The 26,869-nt window shown below is 44.4% G+C and overlaps 1 protein-coding gene across 2 annotated transcripts in view; it reads left to right on the plus strand.

The window, feature by feature from the left end:
• Positions 1 to 26,869, plus strand: part of LOC134927206 (uncharacterized) — a 605,974-nt gene that overhangs the window by 527,425 nt on the left and 51,680 nt on the right. For both annotated transcript variants that reach the window (XM_063921361.1, XM_063921370.1), the window contains exon 19: positions 21,789 to 21,916. In XM_063921361.1, the coding sequence (XP_063777431.1) occupies positions 21,789 to 21,916 (128 nt within the window). The remainder of the gene's footprint in view (positions 1 to 21,788; positions 21,917 to 26,869) is intronic.

Genomic DNA, 26,869 nt, shown 5'->3' on the forward strand with positions numbered 1-26,869 from the left:
GCAATAATTTTGGGCACCAAGAAACGCTTTGATATCGAGTATTCCATAAAAGTGACAATCGTGATATAGCACAAACAGGGTGTCTTTGTAACGGCTGTCCATACAATGATATTTCTAGTCTCCATTACTGTAATAGAGGAGCTTGATCGTAACATTTAAGTAATTTTCATAAAAAATGCAACATCACTAAAGCTGACCGCTTTATCAATTGGCAGATTCAAAGCTTTATGTAGTTGGATCGCTCTCTCCTGTATTACATGGTCATTGGCAGTGCCGTAACTAGGCATTTTAGCGCTGTGTGCAAGAAACAACATTGCCCCCCCCCCCATGAAAGATAGGGGCAGTGCGCGCCTTAGGCACGCAAAAAATATATAGGGGCGTGGCTTCATGGGGAAGGGGCGTGGCCACAAAATAATAGCAATTCATACTACGGTGCACAGTAGTCTACATTATTCAAATTACGCTGCACAGTAGCGCCACTACACCAGGTAGAGCCCCTTTTACCCTTTTATACATTACAGCAGACAGCGTCCCCCTTTTTACACATTACAGCAGACAGTCTCCCTTTTAACACATTGCGGCAGCCAGTCCCCCTTTTTACACATTGCGGCAGACAGCGTCCCCTTTTTTACACATTACAGCAGACAGCGTCCTCTTTTTTAACATTACGGCAGACAGCGTCCCCTTTTTACACATTACAGCAGACAGCGTCCCCGTTTTTACACATTACGGCAGACGGTGTCCCCCTTTATACACATTGCGGCAGCCAGTCCCCCTTTTTACACATTGCGGCAGCCAGTCCCCCTTTTTACACATTACGGCAGCCAGTCCCCCTTTTTACACATTGCGGCAGCCAGTCCCCATTTTTACACATTGCGGCAGCCAGTCCCCCTTTTTACACATTGCGGCAGCCAGACCCCCTTTTTACACATTGCGGCAGCCAGTCCCCCTTTTTACACATTGTGGCAGCCAGGCCCCCTTTTTACACATTGCGGCAGCCAGTCCCCATTTTTACACATTGCGGCAGCCAGTCCCCCTTTTAACACATTGCGGCAGCCAGGCCCCCTTTTTACACATTGCGGCAGCCAGTCCCCATATTTACACATTGCGGCAGCCAGTCCCCCTTTTTACACATTGCGGCAGCCAGGCCCCCTTTTTACACATTGCGGCAGCCAGGCCCCCTTTTTACACATTGCGGCAGCCAGACCCTTTTTTTACACATTATGGCAGACGGTGTCCCCGAGAGAGAGAGAGAGAGAGATACATACTTACCATCTCCCCGCTGACAGGCTCCTCGTGCAGCTCCCTCGGTGCAGGAAGGTGAGAAGGAGGAGGAGGGAGGGGGACTGAAGCCGCAGCAGCGCTATTTCATTGGTAGTAAGCGCCGCTGCAGCATCGCCCTCTCCTTCTGTATTGGCTGCCCGTCGCTGCTGTGGATGCTGGGATGGAGGAACCGCATCCCAGCATCCACAGCAGCGCCGGGCAGCCAATACGGAAGAAGAGGGGGATGCTGCAGCGGCGCTTACTACCAATGAAATAGCGCTGCTGCGGCTCCAGTCCCCCTCCCTCCTCCTCCTTCTCACCTGCCCGGCGCTGTAGCTCTCCTCCACAGCGCGGCGGCGCACGGCGCAGACTACAGAGGCATGTAATGAGTCAATTTGACTCATTACATGCCGCTGGCCGTGCGCCCTCAGGGCAACTGCGCTGTGTGCCAAGCCCACTTGGCACACACGTAGTTACGGCCCTGGTCATTGGCATTGTTACCTTTATCCAGAAGTTTACAGACGCTAGCGGCCAAACACAGGTTATTACCGATGTTTTTAAATCACACAAATAACATTTGCGCTTTTCAATAATTAAACTGTATGGTAAGCGTTGTAATCTCTACCTGTCAAACCTCTCCCCGCCCTGTTCCTAAAAACACTGATCACAAACCTTAAACCTGTGGATAATAAGAATTCAGCGTTACTTTGAAGTGTGTTTGTAATCTGGTTAAAAAAACTGGCCGCGTCTAATGTTTTTTGTGGCTTACGATGCGAATAGATAGCATTGTGTAAACCGCCCCCCTCCAATCTAAGCTAAACGCGGTGGGAAGGATCCACGCCAGCTAGGAAGCCATCGAGCATGGCCTGTATAGCCGTATGAACGGCTCAAACTCCCTCTACAAATGATGCAACCCAGTCCAAATTAACAAACCGATAATGGTTGTGGTACTCAACGGCTCTGAAATTTGGTCGTTGACGTTCATAACTGTTAATCGCTTCTAAGTATACATGTTGCCGACCTTCGTCATTACCGGGTGACTCAACCCCGTGTGCCTCATTATGTAAGGGGCTTGCAACGCGCTCAACATTGTCAGGTTGTGATTCATCAATCGGTAATGCTTGGGGTGGCGATTGTTCTAAATCTACATGCCTCGCGCTCTGCTCCCTGCCTACAACATAATCCCGGGCTGGTGAATGTTCTAAGTCTACAAACCCCGCCCTCTGCCCCCCACCTACCACCCGTTCCCTGTGCTGCTTGCGCTTTCTCAATCTGGTTAATGTTGTTACAGCCTGTTTCACCTTTGCACGTCGGAATAACTGTGAGATTTTGTATGTTACACAAGGTTTAATTCATGGGTTTTTTTTTCAGACACTTAAATTTAAAACACGTTTCAAACCATTGCCTAACATGCCTAGTCACGGTTCAGTTTCAATTATTTCTGCAAAATGATGTATGTTGGCTTTAGTAAATTCAGTTGTCTTAAATGACCGATCTATGTATTTTGACATGACATTCATATGCGTCCCAACAACTTCTTTAATCATGTCTTGTTTACATTTAACACCGTGGCTCACACCTTTAATGTGTTTTAACAAATACCCGTCATTTACACCCATGTTCTCAACATCTTCCCGTATCTTACCCATCAATGCGTAAAATTGTATTTCAGAGTCTTGGCCTACTTGTTCTGTATTTTGACTTCCATCAACTATGTCGGGCGATATCCCGTGTGCCGGGGCACACGCATCTGCCGATGCATGTGCCCCGGCGTCCGTGGTAAAAATATTGGGCGTTGATGTTACCCAATCAACCGCTGTAGTATTACCAGGAATTCCTGCAACAGCTGATAACACCTCATCAGAACTATTCTGCTGTTCTTGTGTCGTTGACTCTACACAGGGAGTAAAAAATTCTTGCGCATTAAAATCCCCAATATTTAAAAACTCATTATTACCAGCTATGTGTATTGTTTCTGTTTCAGAGCAATCCTGTGTATCAGGAATTATGATTACATCAGATTGCGACAATTGCTTAACTTTCATATCAGAGCAATCCTGTGTATCAGGAATTATGATTACATCGGAATGCAACAATTGCTTAACTTTCATTCTTGAGAGGCGTGATGCCCTCTTAAAATTTACAGTCTTTGTATTACCAGCGACATCCCGGTCTGCAGTGTCAAATGACGTGTGTTTTGATGTTACATCGCCCTCGTTACTTAAGCTAGATACAGTTTGTAACGCGATCCTTTTCCGTTGCGGCGTATCATTTTCGGAATACGACAATTTTCTTTTAAGATCGGTAAATGCTGAATTATGACCTCTCTCATTCGTTCTTGGTCAAGCCGGCCTGCATTTGTTTGGGTTGATACAGCCGTGATGCATCCCCATAACCGATGGCCTAGCATTCTCCTTTAGGCGGTTATGTACGATCGACTGCGTTGCGAATTGATGGTTCTCCATTTCAGCGATGGTTGTGCGAAATGTTGTTTTCCTGCTTGTACTAGGCCTGTGTATTTTTGCAACTGTATCATGGCCTCCTGGTATCGTTGGATCATATCGTCTTGCTACAGCATCATCTGTAATGCATATATTATAAAATAAATATAAACACAGATGCATGTAAATCAGCATTTAAGTCACTGCATAACTATATACCATATAACAGCATTTGATTACACACCTTCTTCATATTCGAATGTTTGAGCTCATCCCCCTGTCGAGCGGCGAAAAACCGGTCGCTCATCAGCCGCATTGCCGGTCTGTATAGCAGTGTTGTAACAACATGCAGGTGTGTTCAATATGTCCCGCAGAATACTGTCAGCCATCGCGTCATCCATTATTGTGGAATCTTTAGCCAGTGAAAAAATAAAAAATTAATTATTACATACGGTATGAAATTATAATAACATGAAAAAGAGCTGTATTATTGAGAACATAAAGTGTGTACAGGTGACATCAATGCCACACAACATTACAAGCATTTAACCTCATTATTTTTAATTTATTTTAAAATATAAAACTTTTTTTAATTATTATTTTATTTATTATTATTATTATTATTATTATTATTATTATTATTATTATAATAAGCTATTACATGTTACTCATAGGCAGGTGGCAATTCCATTATGTTAGTGAAATCTGGTACAACATTGTAATCTGAACCAAACGGATTTCCTCCAACATCATCGAAATTCTCTGTGTTTGCGGTATCTGTCGTTTAATTGTGAGAAATAACATTTTTAATTAGCTAATTATCAACTTTGATCCACCTTGTTGTACGCTCATACTATTTACACTTTTAAAAATAAGTAAAAATGAACAAATTGTAGGCCGTGGCTATAAGTTCGTACTATTTAAACTTTTAACAATAAATAAAAACGTGTCAATGATTTTTATAGACTTAGCTTACCATGGTTCATTTGATAACTTGGTAAAACATAATCTTAGGAACCGGATGTGCACATGTCGTTATCATTGTTGATAATGTTCTGCATTGTCTGTCGCTGAACCAATAATGAAAATGAGATACGATTAATACCAGTGTTCTTTTAAACTAGATTAAAATGTAGATACGTTAAAATATCTTTAAAATATAACGTTTATATAATATGAGACAGCATATAGCATCTGTCTTCAAACAGTATACATGAAATAATACAACACCATTAAATTGTGTGTATATATATATATATATATATATATATTTAAATGCATTTCCAAAATGCGCTGCTAGATGGTGCTATTACCACATATTTAAACAGCCTGCAGTAAACACAAACAATTATGCACACCTCACAACACAATCATTAGAGCCATAATGATAATAATAATAATAATAATAATTTTACCCCCTCACAACCCAATCATTAGAGCCATAATAATAATAATAATAATAATTAATAATTACAATACATTGCACACATCACAGCCCAGTTAGAGTAGTAATAATAATAATAATAATAATAATAACACTTACCACGACGCTGTGTGTGTGTATAGCAATGTAACTTCAGTTGAAATTCCTTCTCAGAGCTGTGTCCTATTTCAGAGCTGTGTCCCATTTTTATAGTCATGGCTATGAGCCAACTGGCCCCCACCAACCTGTGATATGCCATCCCACATTTCCAAGATGCAGGGCGGGGATTTTAAACATATACACTTTGGACGTATAAATTATTAAGTATAATATTTATTTTCAGTTACATTGAAAATATAATCTCTTAGCGGATCCATAATCGCTTTGTTTCATGCTTCTAAATAATACCAAATACTTATAATTTACCATTTATGAGATTATTTCACCCTATTTTCATGTACAGCTATTTAAATTATTGTGGACTGTTGCAACACAGTAAGTTGACTTTACTGTGGCTAACTAAAAATAAATAAAGTTAAATAAAATAAAAAAGGTTTGCAGCTCATGGTCCTTGACATATATATTTAAAAAACATCTTTAATCGCTTCATAATGTATTACAGGTCTGATTGAAAGTTAAGATGTAATTTTGAGGCAAAACATTGACCAGTAGGTGGTGCTAATGGTCTTTTGCAGATATGAATACGTTATGTACATTAATCATAACCAGATGGTCTGTCATTGACTGTCTTGGCGTCGTTGTGTCTGTAGCTGATACCCACACTACCGGGCCACTATTTGGCATAGGTCATGCTGTAATTGTACCAGGCCGTGCACAACCAACATTGTTTATTGTTTTTTTTATGATGGGCAGCTACTCCGTACATCTAAGACTTTTGTAATTTGCGCTGTCATCATTAATCACGCATGGACCTGGTAATTAAAATCAGTAAACTTTTTAAATCATACCATGTTTGAAATAGTCTGAAATTTTAGCTGATGGAATGTGTGTCCCATACATCTAAGTTTTTTCTAATTTGCACTATCATCATTAATCACGCATGGACCTGTTAGTTAAAATCAGTAGACTTTTTAAAGCATACCATGTGTGAAATAATCTGAAATTTTAGCTGATGGGATGTGAGTCCCGTACATCTAAGACTTTTGTGTCACTTTAAAAACTATGTAAAATATTTCTTTCAGTCTCTGTGCTACTTTAAAAACTGTAATATGCGTCTTTCATGTTACATGTTTGACGCGCGGCGTTACGTGTCATTCTGCGATTGGTGTTGCGTGACATCCTTTTCAATGACATTCTTTTTAAAGCAATTATCTTTTAATACAGTTTGATATCGAGCTCTATAAATTTTATATAAAATCGATATCAAACACTATAATTTGATATCGAAGGGGGCATAGCCGGTGGGTGTCAACCTGTCAAAATCAATTAAGTTTGATAGAAAGTGGTGCTCTCTCTACTACAATGCTAGACCTCATGTGGCTGGAGTGTTTCAGCAGTTCCTGCAAGACAAAGGCATTGATGCTATGGACTGGCCCGCCCGTTCCCCAGACCTGAATCCAATTGAGCACATCTGGGACATCATGTCTCGCTCCATCCACCAACACCACGTTGCACCACAGACTGTCCAGGAGTTGGTGGATGCTTTAGTCCAGGTCTGGGAGGAGATCCCTCAAGAGACCATCCGCCACCTCATCAGGAGCATGCCCAGGCGTTGTAGGGAGGTCATACAGGCACATGGAGGCCACACACACTACTGAGCCTCATTTTGACTTGTTTTAAGGACATTACATCAAAGTTGGATCAGCCTGTAGTGTGTTTTTCCACTTTAATTTTGAGTGTGACTCCAAATCCAGACCTCTATGGGTTAATAAATTTGATTTCCATTGATCATTTCTGTGTGATTTTGTTGTCAGCACATTCAACTATGTAAAGAACAAAGTATTTAATAAGAATATTTCATTCATTCAGATCTAGGATGTGTTATTTTAATGTTCCCTTTATTTTTTTGAGCAGTGTATGTATGTGAAAGTGTGTCATGCATGACGTTTAAGACCAGGTGTACACCTAGGGGTATTTTTTATTGCCTAAGCAAATTCTGGTAGCTACCAAAAGGTAATTTTTGCAATGCATGCAGGTAAACTGTATAGGCCTTGAGGGTAGGATTAGAAGGGAAAGTGTGACCTATAAATTGTATTGTCTTTTTATATTACAATCTTTGTAATATTGTACTATCATCACTATTAAATATTGTTACACCCATTGAAAACACGATAAAACAGTATGTAGTATTAATATTTTATCTATTAAAAGGAAATACTGTATTACTAGCTGTCCCAAGCCAGCTCTGTATAACATAATACTTAACACTTTAAGTTAAGCTTGGGTGGAGGCACTGGGTAATAATAGTTTAGTTGTGCATAGCACACATAATTACACGTAATCAAGGGTTACAATTACAAGGAGTAGGAAATTCTACACTTCAGGAATAGTCTAATGCATTTAGAAATGAATTAGGGACTATAAAGATTTGCTGCTAATAAATCCAGCACAGTTTGCCACTATTCCAACAGATAGCAACAACAACAAAAATATATATGGTTTATAGCTATAAAACCTTAAAACAAATATATATATATATATATATATATATATATATATATAGCTGCTCTCTATAGTCACAAGGACACAATCTGTAACAGTAAACAATTTATTAAAAAAACCTATAAAAATAATATACATAGATGGATTCAGGGGTGGAGGTGGGGGGCTCCAAGGTATATTCCCCCTGTTGTTTAGGAGAATTTAAATTTGAATTATAATGTAGTATTGGGCAGTGCCATAACTACTCATTTTAGCACTGTGTGCAAGAAACAGCATTGGCGCCCCCCTCCCCATATGTAAAAGAAGGCCAGTATGCGCCGTAGGCCCGCTCCAAATATATAGGGGTGGGGCTTCATGGGGAAGGGGCATAGTCACAAAATAATGGCAGTTCATATTACGCTGCACAGTAGTCTCCATTATTCAAATTATGCCGCACAGTAGCGCCACTTACACAAATTACACCAGGTAGAGCCCCTTTTACACATTATGCCAGGTAGAGCCCCATTTTACACATTATGCCATGTAGAGTCACGCGAGAGAGATAGAGGGGGGGAGGATAGGGTGAGAGAAAGATAGCAAATAGAGAGAGAGAAAGAGGGGTGGAAGAGGGAGAGAGAGGTGAGAGAGGGAGAGATGCTGTAGCTTAATTTACATGAGCAGCAGCTAAGCTCCAGTACATGGGGGAGAGACACGCACACAGGTACCTATGTAATGGTGGCAGCAATGCAATCACCCAGCGGTGGTGGTGGTGGTGGTGGTGGCGGAGCTGAGCTTCCTCTTCCTGGCATTGCAGGTGGTCATGGTGGCGTAGGATGTCCCTTTTCAAACTCATCGTCCTGGCATCCCCTGTGCGGCTCCCAAGGTGCATCCCCGGACAAGCCTGTATGCTGGTAGGACACTGGGCTGCTGCACGAATGGAGGAGGAGGGGGAGGAGCGTTGTGGAGCACACAGGAGACTGAGACTGATGGCAATTGCTGCCAGTTATTGTATATCAGCAGCGATGCATCAGGCAGAGGAATCTGGGTGCAACGCTACGGTTATAAAATGTAGAAGGCAGCGCTGCAGCTGGTGGTAGCCAATCGGGGTGTATGCAGATGGTGTGCCCACAGCACAAGTGTGCTGCGCAATAGGCACCATCCGCCCACACCTAGTTACTGCCCTGCCTACAGACACCTTACTGACAGACACCATTTTCTAGCACAGATAGTGCTTACTGATAAAGTCAAACATTGCTGACAGATAACACAAACGCACTGACACAGATGCTGACTGACACAGGTACACTTACTGGCACATCTTACTGACACACTTACTGACTCACACTTATTGACACAGACACCACTTACTGACAGATACAACTTACTGACTCAAACACACTTACTGACGCAGACACCTCCTAGAATAGATACCACTTACTGACATTACTCACACATTATTATACATACTGACAAACACACTTTACTGATACAGATACCCCTTACAGACACAAACAAGACACCACATACTGACACACATACATACTGACACACTCATTCATTATGCATTCACACAGCCCCCCCAACCAAAGGCTCACTGTCACCCCCTCTCCCGCCGGCCATCAGTAGGTGAATGTTGCAGCAAACACCCCTATCCCCATGACCCCACCCACCTCCCTTCCCCATGATTCCCAGGATGATGCCGGCAAATGTAATGCTAAATAACTCAGCTTCTATGATGCCCACCGACTTGCTTTTGGTACCCCCAGACACTATAGGGTCCCCCCTTCACAAAGATACCTGTGACCAGGAGCCAGGTAGGAGAGGAGATATCAGGCTTCAAACCGGGCCCATCACAGCATGCTTTGCTTTCCAGTTGCTGGAGAGAGAGCAGATTTATATAGTGGGCACAGGCTGTGACTGCAATAGCTCCGATAGTGCGGCAGGTCTCCGCTATTGCCCTCTTCAAAGTGTTCACACTGGTATGGGGCGGCCTGAGCCGGGGTGAGGGTCCCTTGTGCCCCCCAGACCACTCTGTCACTTAGTGTTCTTTACAAGAAGTGCCTGTTATGAACCGAGTACTCAGAACTCAGGAGTATAGGTGGCAACTGGAGAGTTTCTGGTACTGACGTGTGAGCTGCAGCTGGGAAAGGGAAATAGCTGCAACACCGACTCTACCCCTAACTCCGTTATTTCTCCCAGTTGTCAGTTGGTGCCTGCAGAGCTAGTCATCTCCTTTAGCAGCTGCGTTTGAATGGGCGAAGTAGGTCCGCCCAGACTCTGATGCCCCCAGGTCTTATGAGGTAACAAGACACCAACCGAGACTGAGAGAGAATAAGGGGGAAAACTAGCTAAGATTAAAAAGACTACAAATGAGAGAACATACTGAGAAAACAACAAACAAATATGTGCAGCACTGCCGCAAGAACCCAGGCACGAAAACTAAGGCAAGCGGCTGACCCGCAGAATACGGCACTGTCGCTACTGAAGAAGAACAACCAAAGTATTGCGGCCTAGCCGCAAAATGCAACCCAGTCGCGGATAAGCAAAAGAAAGTAAATATGTGACCTCTGACAGAAGGTGCGGCAGGGCCGCTAACTCACGGTGCCACAAAGGATCAATACAGGGACAACCGGGATACTGAAGAGTTCCAAATTCAGGCTAATTCCACTGGAAGTAAATCTGGATTAAGCTGGACATGATCCAGACTGATGCAGGGAACTGGAACACCAGAATTACAGGCAGGAACCAGGAACTACCAGAGGCTGGCTGACTTGCTTGCAGGAAGCTATCACCGGCGGGGCTGCATGGTCCTGGCTCCCATAAAAAGGCCCAGAGGACCAACATGAAGAGCCTGACAGCCCCAACTTCCCCCCCCCCCCCATTCCTGATTGTGGGACAGAGCATACTGGCTGCTTAGTAGCAGCCAAGACTGAGAGTGGCCGTCCGGTGTCTCTGGTTGTCCGGCAACCGGCCGGACCAGAATGCTTGGCGGTGGAAGTGACACGCTGGCCCCATTGCCTAGCAACGTCCGGCGCGCCCCACGGCAGCGGCTAACAGTGCCCTAGTGGATTAGTGGTATATGCGGCTGCAGCCACGGCCACGATCTGACTGTAACTGTTGGGCCAGCTACGGGCATGTGATCCTACTACACCCTTTCTTTTATTTTGTCTTACATGGCTACGTAAGCCCTGTAGGTCTTTAGGCTGTTCCTACCTCTATGACCTCTACATTATTTATCAGTTTTATTACTGTTCTTTTCATTTGAAAGCGCAACAGAATTTGCTGTGATATACAGTACTGTGCAAATGTTTTAGGCAGGTGCGAAAAAATGCTTCAAAGTAACAATACTTTCAAAATAGAAGTGTTAATAGTTCATTTAATCAATTAACAAAATGCTAAGTGAATGATCAGAAGGGAAATATAAATCAAATCAATATTTGGTGTGACCGCCCTTTGCATTCAGTACAGCATCAATTTTTCTAGGTACACTTGCACACAGTTTTTAAAAGAATTCAGCAGGGAAGCTTTTCTAAACATCTTGGAGAACTAACCACAGATTTTCTGTGGATGTAGGCTTGCTCAAATCTTTCTTTCTCTTTATGTAATCCCAGACAGACTCATTGATATTGAGATCAGGACTCTGTGGGGGCCATATCATCACTTCCAGGAATCTTTGTTTACACTGAAGATAGTTCTTAATGACATTGACTGTATGTTTGGGGTCATTGTCGTGCTGCAGAATATATTTGGAGCCTATCAAACGCCTCCCTGATGGTATTGCATGATGGATAAATACTTGCTGAATTTCTCAGCATTGAAGCACAAAGAAATAGGTATTGTTGAGGACTGTAGATGCAGTGGTCGGCCAAGGAAATTTAGTGCATCAGATGAAAGACACATCATACTTACTTCCCTTTGAAACTGGAAAATTTCCAGCAGTGCCACCAGCTCAGAACTGTCAAAAACCAGTGGGACCCAGGTACACCCATCTATTGTTTGCATAAGTTTGGCCAGAAGTGGTCTTCATAGAATAATCGTGGCCATAAAGCCATGCCTTCGATGTGGAAACAAGGCCAAGTGACTCAACTATGCAACATAGGCAGTGTCGGACTGGGGCATGAAGGGCCCACCGGGGGGGAATGCTGTTGTAGAGGCCCATGCTTAAGGGTGTGACCAGGCTCCACTGGGGCATGGCCAGCCACCACAGACGTTTGGCTATCCATTAAAGAGTACATTTTCTGTGCCCAATGGTAAATATATAATAAACCATATTCTTGTGAAGTATAATGTAACATATGTATAATGCATAATTCAAGAGCACCTGGAAAAAGTCTGGAACCTGATCCCTAGAGGAGGAGGAGGACGAACTGGAAGTGGTGCCCACCGGTGGTTTCCCCTGTTCCCTGTGGGCCAGTCCGACCCTGAACATAGGAACTGGGGTGCAGAAAAATGGCAGCAGGTGATCTAGACTGATGAGTCAAAGTTTTTAATATTTGGCTGTAACAGAGGGCAGTTTGTTCACCGAAGGGCTGGAGAGCAGTACAATAATGAGAGTCTGCAAGCAACAGTGAAGCATGATGGAGGTTCCTTGCAAGTTTGAGGCTGCATTTCAGCAAATGGCGTTGGGTATTTGGTCAGGATTAATGGTGCCCTCAATGCTGGGAAATACAGGCATGTACTTATCTATCATGCAATACAATCAGGGAGGTGTCTTCAGCAGGACAATAACCTCAAACATACAGCCAATGTCATTAGGAGCTATTTTCAGCGTAAAGGAGAACAAAGAGTCCTTGAAGTGATTATATGACCCCCACAGAGCCCTGATCTCAACATCATTGAGTCTGTCTGGAATTACATGAAGAGACAGGAGGATTTGAGCAAGCCTACATCCACAGAAGATCTGTGGTTAGTTCTCCAAGATGTTTGGAACAACCTCCATGCCGAGTTTTTTTTTTAAACCGTGTAAAAGTGTACCTAGAAGAACTGATGCTGATTTGAAGGCAAAGGGTGGTCACACCAAATATTGATTTGATTTAAGGGCCCTACACACTACCCAATCCCCGCTGATGCCGATATTGTCAGCGGCGGGGACCCAGCGGAGGGGGGGTGCATCAGCAAGTGCATACACAGTTGACAATGCGGCCGGGACAGGGAGCGATGGCAGTGGGAACGACGGACATGTTGCATCTGCAGCATGGCTGTCATTAACGAGGACCTTCCTCGTCCGTACATGTTCGGACAAGGGAGGGGGTCGTTAACGATGTGTGGGAGCGTGCATCATTAACAACATTTAGTGTACACACTGGACGAGAGTTTGAAAGATCTCGCTCAGATCGGCCATTCTGAGCGAGTTCTTTCAAAATCTCGTCTAGTGTGTATGGCCCTTTAGATTTCTCTAATATTCATCCACTTTACATTTACTGTAGTTAATTGATAAAAAAAACCTATTAACACTTCTACTACAGGTTGAGTATCCCATATCCATATATTCCGAAATACGGAATATTCCGAAATACGGACTTTTTTGAGTGAGAGTGAGATAGTGAAACCTTTGTTTTTTGATGGCTCAATGTACACAAACTTTGATTAATACACAAAGTTATTAAAAATACTGTATTAAATGACCTTCAGGCTGTGTGTATAAGGTGTATATGAAACATAAATGAATTGTGTGAATGTAGACACACTTTGTTTAGTGCACAAAGTTATAAAAAATATTGGCTAAAATTACCTTCAGGCTGTGTGTATAAGGTATATATGTAACATAATTGCATTCTGTGCTTAGATTTAGGTCCCATCACCATGATATCTCATTATGGTATGCAATTATTCCAAAATACGGAAAAATCCGATATCCAAAATACCTCTGGTCCCAAGCATTTTGGATAAGGGATACTCAACCTGTATTTTTTAAAACATTCTTAGTTTGCATTAATTTTTCCACCCCTGCCTAATGCAGCATTTTTTCCACACCTCCCTAGACTTTTGCACATTACCATATAAGAAACTATTAGTTAGTTAGTTAGTTAGTTAGTTAATTAATTAATTAATTAATTAATTAATTATACATCTGTGCTGCCGTGCAGAGCTGGCTATATCACAATGGTCCCAATGGAGACTGCTTGTCTGTGGCTGTGATCAGTCTGTCACAGCAGAGCGGACAGTCCAGCCTTAGACAGTCCAGCAGGGGCTAATTCAGATGTGGTTGCAAGTGCTATCACTGCTGTTTACATGGAAGCAGCGATAGCACTAATATGTTAATACAGCAGGAGACGTCATGTCTCCTGCTGTATTACTGATCCGATCTTTATCCAAGGATGCAGTATCGGATCTATCCCCGCACCATCAGGCAGCTTGCGCCACCCTTGGTGATGCGCAATCCGCCCATTGCAGATCAGATCCCTGCCTGCCATTCTGCAGAGATTGGCAGCGGAGCGGTACCAGTTTCCAAAAAAATTTACATTCAAGATGGCTGAAATGAGCCAATCACGGCTCACTGCGTCAGCGCCCTGCCCCCTCTGGCTGACTTATATAAGTCAATGCAAGGCAGCGATGTCAGTCCAATGGCGGAGGAGGAACAGTGAAGAGCTCCTGAAGAAAGAAAACGCTGTGGAAACCCTGGATGGGCGGCGGCCATGAAAAAGAGCTTAGAGGCCGTCACCCACCAATGAAGATGCCGGAAGCCCTGGGGAGGCGGCAGCCATGAAAAAGAGCTTAAAGGCCGCCACCCCCAGGTGAAGACCCTGAATAATAAAACTTTAAAAAAAAATGTGTGGTGTTTTTATTTTAATATTTTCTTTACAGGTGGACTACAGGTGCCAGCTGGCCCTGCTGGCACTTGTGGTTCTGTAAGTGCCGGTATGCTAGGCAGGCTTGCTGGGACCTGTAGGCTGCCTGTAAAGAACAATATTAGCATTCAATGAACCCCGCACCCACCGCCACCAGGGGTGCGGGGCATAGCACTGGGCTATCAGCCGAGTGCTGGTTGTTGCTCGGGAGGGGGGAACCCATTTTTATTTTTTGGGGGCCCCACTTTCAGAGGAATTCCAGCCCTGGGCTGACTGGATTGGGGGGCTGTTTAATGTTATGGCAGGGAGACCCCACACTGAGTGTCTCCCTTGCTATGGCATTATCCCCCTGGCTGGTTCAGCCTGGTGCTGGTTTTAGTGATGTATTGGGGACTCTACACTTTTTTTTTTTAAGGGGAGGGGGGTTGGTTGGTTAGCAGCCAGTGCTTCCCCAGACACTGACCTCACAGCACATCACATCACTGGATCACTCATTAAGAAGGAAACAATTCAAGTAGCATCCATATGTATGGCAATAATAAAGTTAGTGCTTATTGATAATCAGCATCCCAGGAAACAGGGCCTGATTCCGATATTTACGTAAATCTCAGATGTTTAACATTCTGCGCAGGAGCTGCACTGCACATGTCCATAACCGGTCCTGAGGCGTCGGTCGCAGTGCCCCAAAAGCCACAGCATGATTGACATGATGCTAGCATTTGGGGGTGGTGACAGGGAGCGTTTTAGAAAATGGGGGCATGTCAGTCCCATTTTCTGGGCATGTTGAAACCAGTGGCTGTGTCCTTGGATCCTGAACCTGGCAATATGATTTGGAGGGTTACTCAGATGTTTGATGTTCACGCAGTTGATCTGACAGGGACCATGTCCACATCCATATAATGTCATCATGTTCACAATGTCAACATATGAAATGTCACCATGAGGAATGTTGACTTTCTATGGATAGGTAAAGGCATCACCAGTAGGGTTAGGCACTATGGGAAGGGTTAGCTTAGGGTAAACATTCTCACCAAACTGCTGTACCCACAGAAGTAATGGTCACATGACTGCCAGGAACCTGGAAATTGATTTTGAGCCGCTGCAGCCATAGGGACCAGGTAGGTCAACCAGGGGCGGTAGGTCAACATTCTGTCATGTTGACGTCCTTCTTGTATACATGACGAATGTCAACATGGTCACTGTCGGCATGATATGCATGTCAACATTTCCATGTCGATCTGATACCTATTGACATAAAAGCTGTCAGTCTGACATACTGTACCACACCCATTTCCTCCTTATCTTAGAACTTTATCAAGATGATTATCTACTTTTGATGGCCTGTGTATTAATAATCTTGGCATTCTGCCACAATTATTATAATCCGTATTGTGACAGACTTTTTTATTTTTAACAAAAACATACCGTTATGTACTATATGTAACTCACAGGGACAGCAGTTGTGATAACCAGTGTCCCTGCGAGTTATATCTTCACATCAAAGGAGTCTTTCACATTTGAAAAGACTCTTCAGGAGAATCTGGCACAGTGTAATTTTCCACAGTCGTATGGAGACTGCAGGAGAGGGATTGTAAGATCCCTCTTCTGCGAGAATGCCTTCATAGGCATACTGTAAAGCAGTTTTCACCATCGGAGGATGGTGTGATCCAATTAGGCTAAATTCTGGACAGACAGTAGCGGTCTGCGGTGCTAATTAGTCTTTTCCAGGAGATTTCTGTCAAATCTTCTGCATTTGGCTATTAGTACATAGGGGGTTATTCAAAGTTGATTGGAGTCTTTACTAAATTACGCCTGCGTATCCTCCTCTCCTCCCCACTAATGCCCCTGGATGCCTGTCACCTGTCAATCACTGTGCAATCACATCCTTCCGGGTTGCGATCACATAGTGAAGGGTCGTGCATGCACACTACAGCCGCTGTGCATGCGCAGACCCTTTGCATGCTGCCCATAGCCAGGAAATATACATTTAAGCTGAAACTGCAGATTCTGTATACTTTTATGAAAAAAGCTTGATAAATAGGCCCTTAATAATTAAATTTAGTTAGTCATTTATGCGTCCTTTTCCAGAGTAATATGCACAGAGAAATTCATGAAAAGTACAATTATTACACTGTTTAGATTACATACACCAGACTACTCTCTGGAGCTTGGTTAGGACCGCGTGCCTTTAGGTAGTAATCTTGGCCATTAATAATAGCCTCTCAGTAACAATCTATGGGGGTTATTCAGTAAGGATTGTGGATTCAGCTGAAAAGCATAGTTAGTAGGTTGAAAAAAGACAATTTGTCCATCAAGTTCAATCTGTTAGTGATCTCCTACACTGTAATATTTTTAAGACTAATTTTAATTGTGGTGAATGTTTAGCCATTATGTCAATTCCCCATTTTTTTATTTTTTTTATTTATTACAATAGTGCATGATTTAACCACCATAACCCTGTATATCCTTATCCATTAGGAATTTATATAGCCCATTATTAAGAGTAGGGACTGAGTCTGCCATTACTACTATGTCAGGCAGGGAATTCCAAATGTGTATTGTCCTTACTGTGAAGAAGCATTTCCGTCTCAGTGTGCGAAATCTCCTCTAACCTAAGTGAGTGTCCACGTGTCCTTTGTGATGATCTTACCAAAAACAAATCCCCCGCTAGCTCTGTGTATTGATCCCTTATATATTTATAAATGTTAATCATGTCCCCTCTTAATCTCCTTTTTTCCAGTGTAAACATGCCTAGCCTAACAAGTCTTTCCTCATATTCTAGTGTCTCCATACCCTAAATCAAATTTGGCCCAGTAGTTTAGCCCTCATGTAGTTTGCCCCCAGTAGTTTAGCCACCAGTAGTAATGCCCCCCTGTAGTTTGCCCCATTGTAGTTTAGCCCCTGTAGTTATGCCCCCCTTGTAGTTTAGCCCCCAGTAGTAATGCCCGCAGTAGATTGGCCCCTGTTGTTATCCCCCAGTAGTTTGGCCCCTGTAGTTATGCCCCCAAGTAGTAATGCCCCTGTAGTTAAGCCGCCAATAGTAATGCCCCTGTAGTTACGCCGCCAGTAGTAATGCCCTCCTGTAGTATGCCCCCAGTAGTTAGCCCCTTTGTAGTTGGCCCCCAGTAATAATGTCCCCCAGTAGTTTGCCCCCAGTAGATGCCCCCCAGTAATAATGTCCCCCAGTAGTTTGCCCCCAGTAATAATGTCCTCTAGTAGTTTTCCCCCAGTAGTAATGCCCCCTAGGAGTTTGCCCCCAATAGATGACCCCCCAGTAGTAATGCCCCCAGTAGATGCCCCCCAGTAATAATGCCCCCAGTAAAAATGTCCCCCAGTAGCTGCCCCTAGTAGTAATGCCCCCAATAGATGACCCCCAAGTAGTAATGCCCCAGTAGATGCCCCCCGGTAATAATGCCCCAGTAGTTTGCCCCAGTAGTAATGCCCCCCCAGTAGTAATGCCCCTAGTTGATGCCCCCTCAGTAGTAATGTCCCCCCGTAGTTTGCCCCCAGTAGATGCCCCCGCTGCACTAAGGAAGAAAAAAACGTCATACTTACCGAGCCCCGTTCCCGCTTCCAGACCGCTGCAGTCCTCCTCTTGGCGTCCGCTCCTCAGCACTATGAGAGAGACGTCATGACTGACGTCTCTCCCATAGCGCACGCCGCACAGTGACAGCGCCGGATGCCGCTGTGCAGGGAGACGGGCGCCTGCTGGTAACACAATCTCAGCGGGTGCCCGTCATCTCCCTGTGCGGCGCCGGGAGGGGACGGGGGATGGAGGCCACAAATGACAGGGGGGGCACGGGCCCGAGTGCCCCCCCTGGATCCGCCACTGCCTACATCTTTTTCCAGTACGGAATCCTAGTTTTTCCCCATTTAGTATGTAGGTTGTGTTTTTGTTCTTGCTACGAAAGTGCATTAACTTACATTTGTGTACAGTATATTGTACCTCATTCTCCAATTTGCTGCCCATGTTTCCCGTTTAAATAAGTCATTTTGGAGAGACTCAGCATCCCCCTCTGAATTTATAACCTTACACAGTTTGATATTCTCTGCAAAAATTGACAATGTACTTTCTAGAACTACTTCTAGATCATTTATGAAAATGTTGAACAATAGAGATCCAAGTACAGACCCTTGTGGCACACCACTTAGTACTTCAGTCCAATTCGAAAACTGCTTTCTTTTGTCCAACCAGTTTTTAACCCAAGTGCATATTGTGCTCCCTAGCCCAAGTTCTATTAATTTGTAGATAAGTCTCATGTGAGGTACAGTTTCGAAAGGTTTAGCAAAGTCTAAAAAGATTACATCCACCTTTTTTCCCTGACCTAGGTTTGCACTAACTGTTTCATAAAATCCTATTAAGTTAATTTGACATGATCTGTCCTTCACAAATACGTGTTGTTCCTATTATTAACCTTATTGGTTTCAAGGAACTCCTGTATTCTATCCCTTAAAATACCTTCCAGTACTTTCCCCACTATAGATGTAAGAGTTACTGGTCTGTAATTACCCGGTTCAGATTTACTTCCCTTTTTAAATATCGGCACTACTTCCGCTATACGCCAGTCTTTGGGGACCATGAGTGTAGATATTAGCATGCATAAAACGGGGAATTGATGCTAGGGAGGTGAGTATTATACTCCCATTATATAAATCACTTGTGAGGCCACACCTTGAATACTGTGTACAATTCTGGGCACCTTACTACAAAAAGGATATCCTGGATCTAGAAAAGGTTCAGAGGCGGGCGACCAAACTAATTAAGGGTATGGAGACGCTGGAATACGAGGAAAGGCTTGCAAGTCTAGGCATGTTTACACTGGAAAAGAGGAGATTAAGAGGGGACATGATCAACGTTTACAAATATATAAGGGGACAATATACAGATCTTGCGCAGGACCTGTTTTTGGTTATATCAACACAGAGAACTCGTGGACACTCGCTCAGGTTAGAGGAGAGAAGATTCTGCACAATACGGCGTAAAGGCTTTTTTACGGTAAGGACGATACGTGTTTGGAATTCCCTGCCTGAGGGAGTTGTAATGGCCGACTCAGTCAACACCTTTAAGAATGGGTTAGATAAATTCCTAATGGATAAGGATATCCAGGGTTACGGGGCATAGTCACGCACTATGGTTATTATAAAAAAGAGGGGTAAAATGTAACGGCAGTCATCAACTTCAGTCAAAATTTTATACAAAATAATCGTGCATAGGAGACCACAAATAGGTTGAACTCGATGGACAATTGTCTTTTTTCAACCTTAGATACTATGTTACTATGTTATGAGAACCCTTGGGTGAATTCCATCTGGACCAGGTGAATTATTAATCTTAATTTTTTTTTAGTTGGTCACAGACTACTTCCTCACTTAAATAAGCATTAAGCAATGGAACATTATTGCTGCTGCGGTTATGCGTCAATCCCCACATCTGGTCCTCTCCCTTGAGTACAGATGAGAAAAACTTGCTTAATTTTTCTGCTATGTCATTATCTTTGATTAGGACACCCAAATCAGAATCTGCAATCCTTTCTCTTGCATGCGGTCGTAGCAACTGTGGACGACTCTCTGCAGCCACAGCTAGGCTGCGTATGCAGACAGTCAGTTGCCATTTTTCCCATTGGAACGGCTGTGTATGACATAACACAGCCTTCCCCCGAAGACGCTGGTGACCCGTCCTCATTCTTCCCACGCCACCCCCACAACGGTCCGTCACCGCCCCCCACCTGCCCCGTGAATGCCTCTTACTGTCAATCAAGCAGAGGCATTCACAGCCAATGCAATCCAATCGCATTCGGTGGCTGTGCACGCGTTAGATTGGACCAGCGCATGCACACTGGCGGACAAGGATATTGCACCTGAATAACCCCTTATTGACCCTATTCTGGTTCAGTTGCAGATTATGCTAAAAAGCAGAATCTGCAACTGTTTCTGTAGCATGCTGGGGGCCACCCAGTGCAGTGCAAGGCTACACAGCATGCTCATTGGCGGCTGTTAGATTGTTTTGTGATCGCATCGCTGATACAGAAATAATGATGACCCCCTGCAGCCGCAGCTAGGCTGCGTATGCAGGTGGTCCACTGCCATCTTTTTAATCAGAGTGTCATGCAGCCACCCCAAAAATGGTCCTGCCATGCCTGCATTGGCTGGACCACTCCCCTGCAATGATGCAATGCCGCACCCCTAATGGCCGCCACTGTCAATCATAGTCCGATCACACTTTGACTGCGTAAGTATGCTCTGTGTGGTCGCAGCACATGTGCAGTGTACCGAAAATCACTTGATTTTCAATACACTGTGTACTGAGTTGAATAACCTCCTATATCCCAGGAGGACTGCATAAGGAAAGCTCTCCTGCTACAATTTACAGTGGTTTGATCCATTTCGCTTCAAAAAAAAATTTGATCTGTATTCTCTAGTAAAATGGAACCTTTTAAGTTTATATACTGGGCTCCTATTCTGTTTCTGTTATTGTGGTCTATATACCAGTATTCTCAGAATAACCCTGATGTATAGCAGCCCATATTGTAAAATTTTGCAAAATGAAAACTTATAGGCCCTACACACTGGGTGATATAACTGAGCGATATAAACGTTCTTGTTCATTAATGAATGAGATTGCGTTCATATCGTTCAGTGTGTAGGCACCAACGATGAACGATGCGCGGCCCCACGCTCGTTCATCATTGGTGCCCTGTCGCTTATGCATGCAGGCCAATATGGACAATCTCGGCCATATTAGCATGCACTGCTATGGAGCTGGGTGACGGGGGAAGTGAAGAAATTTCACTCCCCCCGTCACTCCCTCCCCTGCCGCCGGGTCGTCCATATACGCCGTCGGCCAGCTCGGCGGCGGGTCAGGTAATGTGTAGGGCCCTTTAGTTCATTGCTACTGTAGTTATAATTGTGGTAGAGCCATAGATTCTATTATCACTATACTGGGTTCAGTCCCAGCCAGTTGACCCTCTAGATGGCCATGCATGGGTGTAGCAAAAACATGGAAAAGAGGGAGGAGAGGAGCTCGAGCCCACCAGGGAATGATCAGAAGTTCCCTCTCTGGACAGCTTTTCTCCAAAGCTCCGTATAACAGCATCTATAAATGGTGTAAAATGTTAGAGACAAGTTCTGAAAAAGCTTTGGAACTTGATAAATAGCCCTGTATCTCAGGTCCTATAAAGAACTATGGGGACAGCTGCTGTGAGTGCTAATATACAGAACAAAGGCAATATCTCTGGCATATATACAAATGTAGATTTATTTATTTTTTTACAGATCACAGCAATAGCTCATTTTACTAAAGAGCTAAATACCTTGCTAATTAATCTGGGCAGTGAAACTAAAGTTACATCAGAATTTGTGAAAGGAGTCATTGAGGATGTCCTGACCGATGCACTGAAGTGGTGAGTTTGAATACTAACTATAAAAATATTTAATAACTTATATTATGAAATTAATAATTCTAAAACATTGCCAGGAATGTTAGTTTGCAAAAGTGGAAAATATGGCGGCATAGCTAAACACAGGGACGTGCAGTCAGGGGAGGCAGTGCTCTCCCCTGTCAGTAATGATTAAAATAATACAAAGAAGATACTTATGACACAGCTACTTTGTCATAAGTATATACTTTAGTCTTTATATTATGTTAATAATTTTTATTGTGTAAAAAAAAAGTTTTAAACTTGTGTCAGAGGCACCGCTCTCGGTGCCTCCTGCTGTCATTTGTGAAAGGTCTGGAAGCGGGTGGCGGGGCCAAGCATTGGGCAGTAAAAGCCCATTAAAAAAAGGTCTGTAGGCGACACCTCTATAAGTGCCTCTTTGCCCAATCACATCTAATTCAGTGACAGGGGCATGCTTTCATATGAGCTGAAAGCACGCCCCTGTCACTGAATTAGATGTGATTGGGCAGTGGGCAGGGACAGTCCAGCCGAGCAGCAAAGCTGTGCTTGGCGCCAGCAGCAAGGGCCGATTTGCTGGCGGCGGTGCTGTCTGTCCAAGCTCCCTTTGTGTCAGGCGGCGGGCTGCGCTGGTAAGAGGGCATGCTCTGCTGCAGCCCCTGCTCTCCCTGCATATGCCGCAGCATTAAACTCCAGTGGCGGAGTGGGGGGCACTATCGGCCGCCACTATTGTAAACTGGGCGGGGTGGGGGGGGGTGGCTCATGCTCACAGAAGTCTGCCCGGGAAAGGGACCAGCCGAGCGCAGACCTGAATGCTTACATATTTTCCTTGACACTAAGTGAAACCTGTGTTTGTTGGACACAATAATGTACAATTTTGCTGCCTATTTGGAAAAGTGGGATTGGCTGGTCCCGTTGTCCCATCTGGGGCTGCTCTTCAAAAACCACCCCCTTTCCCGGGCAGACATCCGCGAGCATTAGCCACCCCCCACCCCGCCGAGTTTACAATAGTGGCGGCCGATAGTGCCCCCCACTCTGCCGCTGGAGTTTACTGCTGTGGCGTATGCAGGGAGAGCAGGGTCTGCAGCAGAGCATGCCCTCTTCCCAGCGCCGCCCACCGCTGCTGACTGACACAAAGGGAGCTTGAACAGACAGCGCCAGTGTGCTCAGGGGAATGTCTGTGGGCTGCAGCGCACAAACTTTGGCTTTCAGTAATGAAGTAATGAGGAGGGCACTGTTACAGGCAGCCAGGCATTAAAAAACATAAAGAGTCTTATCATGTACAGCCACCAAATCCTACCCGATCACAGGCCACGTCCACCACTCTGTCCAAGCAGGAGGCAGTTATGTGACCGGCGGTCAGAATAGCGACGCCGGAATCCTGCCCCTTACAGTCCTGAATAACGAGCCACAGTGTGGCTTGCGCAGTGAGCCCGCAAGGGGTTTTCGTTCCCCTCCCCCCACCCCTCCCCTGCCGGCCATCTGCAAGCCAGGAATCCGGAGTCACGCATACCCAACCCATCCAAGCTTCCCTGGACCATGCAGGAAAGAGACTGGTGTGAGCTACCGGAGGAGCCGGACCCATCACTTCCACTCAGGCTGCCCGTCCGTCCTGTGTGAGCCTGTTATCAGCATGGAGGGAGCAATGGTGGCTGGGACCCAGGAGCTGCCTAAGAGGAAGTGAGATACTTTTTCAGCTTATTCTAACTTCGCCGAGTCCCTTCCACTTCCATACTGCCCACTTCTTCCCACCACTACTCCCATCCTGCCCCCCTTCTATTACTCCCTGACTGACCCCCTACTCTGCACTACTGTTACTCCAATCCTGTCCCCCACTTTCCACTACTACTCCCGGACTGCCCCCCTGCTCCTCCTCCCTATCTCTCCACCTATTCCTCCTCTCTCGTCTCCCCCTATTCCTCCCGTCTCCATATTTCTCCTCTCTCTCCTATCTTCCCATATTCCACCTCTCTCCCAAACATTTATAAAAATTTACAATATATTAGCTGCCTGCTCACCCCAAGTTTGATGAGCAGGCAGGCTGCGGGCAATGGCGGCAGCATCAGACTGAGATGCAGATTAGCGGCTGAGGGCCGGGCAGATGATGGTGGTGATTTTGTAGGCCATTGGCAGGGGCAGCGCCCATTAGCAGCAGTAGTAGTGGACATTGGCCCGGTGGTGGTTCGAAACATTGGCGGGACTCGACGGACATTATGGCTTCAGTGCCTCACCAGTCACTGACCTCACCGCATGCCACTGGCTAATCACCATTGCATTATCTTCTGTGACCTGATGTGCCTGTGCACTTTCAAACATTTGGACAAATAAGCACATATAGCAGTTGCTTAATTCATTTAAGGTAAAAAAACACTAAACAAGTTCCCTCAGCACACTGCAATGGGCCAACAAAAGAGATTTACATCCTACATGATAATACAAACACAGCATAGTTGCCTACCCTCCCTCATTCTGCAGGAGACTCCCTGAAATACAGTAGTAGCCATCTCCCTCACTCACTTACCCCCATTATGCAGCTGTTACATCCTTGGGGGAAAATAAAAAAAAGTAAGAGATACATACATTGAAATGGGCTCATCAGCGCCATTTCCCTGCATTAGTTATATGGCACAATGATCCCTATGGCTACATACATTTTAAATAAGGTTTCCAGTGGCCATTTACAATATATGGAACCTCTTGTAAAACACAATACACAAAGAAATCCTGAAAAATATCAGTGCCTTTTCATTTACATATGGATGTAAGTCATTTTCACGACACACCTCTCAGATGTAGCAGTGCTAGGCCGCGCTTATAGCAGGGATGTGCATTCAGGGGAGGCAGTGCCTTCCCTGTCATTAATGAGTAAAATAATACAAAGAAGATACATAATCTGTGTCATAAGCAGGGCCAGCCCGAATCTAATTTTTTGGGTATGCGAGTATATATTTTGGCACACTTTAGTGGAATTTATAGAGCTGCTTATACATGTCACACCCAAATAGAGCCGCTTATACGCGTTACACCACAGAGGAGTCGATTATACGTTACACCACAGAAGAGCCAATTATACGTTACACCACAGTAGAGCCGATTATACATGTTACACCACAGTAGAGCTGCTTATACACATTACACGGTCACCACAGAAGAACCGGTTATACACATTACACCACAGAAGAGCCAGTTATACACGTTACACCACAGAGGAGCCATTTATACACGTTACACGGTCACCACAGTAGAGCCGGTTATACACATTACACCACAGAAGAGCCGGTTATACACGTTACGCCACAGAAGAGCCATTTATACAAGTTACACCACAGAAGAGCCGCTTATACACGCTACACCACAGAAGAGCTGGTTATACAAGTTACACCACAGAAGAGCCGCTTATACACACTACACCACAGAAGAGCTGGTTATACACGTTACACCACAGAAGAGCCGGTTATACACGTTACAACACAGAGGAGCCATTTATACAAGTTACACCACAGAAGAGCTGGTTATACACATTACACCATAGAGGAGCCATTTATACAAATTACACCACAGTAGAGCCGGTTATACACATTACACCACAGAAGAGCCGGTTATACACGTTACGCCACAGAAGAGCCATTTATACAAGTTACACCACAGAAGAGCCGCTTATACACGCTACACCACAGAAGAACTGGTTATACAAGTTACACCACAGAAGAGCCGCTTATACACACTACACCACAGAAGAGCTGGTTATACACGTTACACCACAGAAGAGCCGGTTATACACGTTACAACACAGAGGAGCCATTTATACAAGTTACACCACAGAAGAGCTGGTTATACACGTTACACCATAGAGGAGCCATTTATACAAATTACACCACAGAAGAGCTGGTTATACACGTTACACCACAGAGGAGCCATTTATACACGTTACACCACAGAGGAGCCATTTATACAAGTTACACCACAGAAGAGCTGGTTATACACGTTACACCATAGAGGAGCCATTTATACAAGTTGCACCACAGAAGAGCTGGTTATACACATTACACCACAGAGGAGCCATTTATACACGTTACACCACAGAGGAGCCATTTATACAAGTTACACCACAGAAGAGCTGGTTATACACATTACACCACAGAGGAGCCATTTATACACATTACACCACAGAAGAGTCGCTTATACATGTTACACCACAGAAGAGTCGCTTATACACTGTCACGAGCCAGGTAATTCCTTATCAGTATTTACCTTCCAAAATGCCTCTTGAGACTGTCCCAGCGTTCCAAGCCTGGATTCCATCTGCACTGTGTGCGTGTAGCACGCTGCATCTCATTGTTTCAAGTCTTTTCACTGTGATTCTGCTACTGCGGCCTTCACCGCCATTGTTACACATTCCTATAGTAGTTAATTCCCCTTCTGTGTGTGTTCATGGGCGCAGCCATGTTGGACTTCAGTCACATGACATTGTTCCTCCTGTCCGCAGTACTGACAGTGCTGGAGCCTAATTGCCCACCAATCCCTGCTAATCTGTGGGTATAAATATCCTGTATCCACACCCAGAAGTTTGTCAGTGCTTCAATTGTCTTCATTGATTCCAGTGTGCAGTTCTCCCATGGACTTTCTCTGCAGTACAGCCTGACTCTCTGGTGATTACACTCTGCAATGTAACCCGACTCTCCAGTGATTAACCCTCTACAGTCTACCCTGATTCACCTGTGTCTGAACTCTGGCTTTCCAGCAGCCATTCTCCAGCTTCTTCTACAGCTCTCCAGCGATCCCCAGCATCACTTTATGCTTCAATAGTGCATACCACTTATACTTCAGATTACTGGTCACAACAAGTAATATTTCAGAGACTCACTTGATACTGTTTTGTTTGGTTGCACATTATCTGACTTTTCGTTTAATAAAAGCACTTAAAGATATTCCTGTTGTCGTGGTCACACCTTCGGGCAT

Source organism: Pseudophryne corroboree, chromosome 1, assembly GCF_028390025.1.
Source record: "Pseudophryne corroboree isolate aPseCor3 chromosome 1, aPseCor3.hap2, whole genome shotgun sequence".
Lineage (NCBI taxonomy): Eukaryota > Metazoa > Chordata > Amphibia > Anura > Myobatrachidae > Pseudophryne > Pseudophryne corroboree.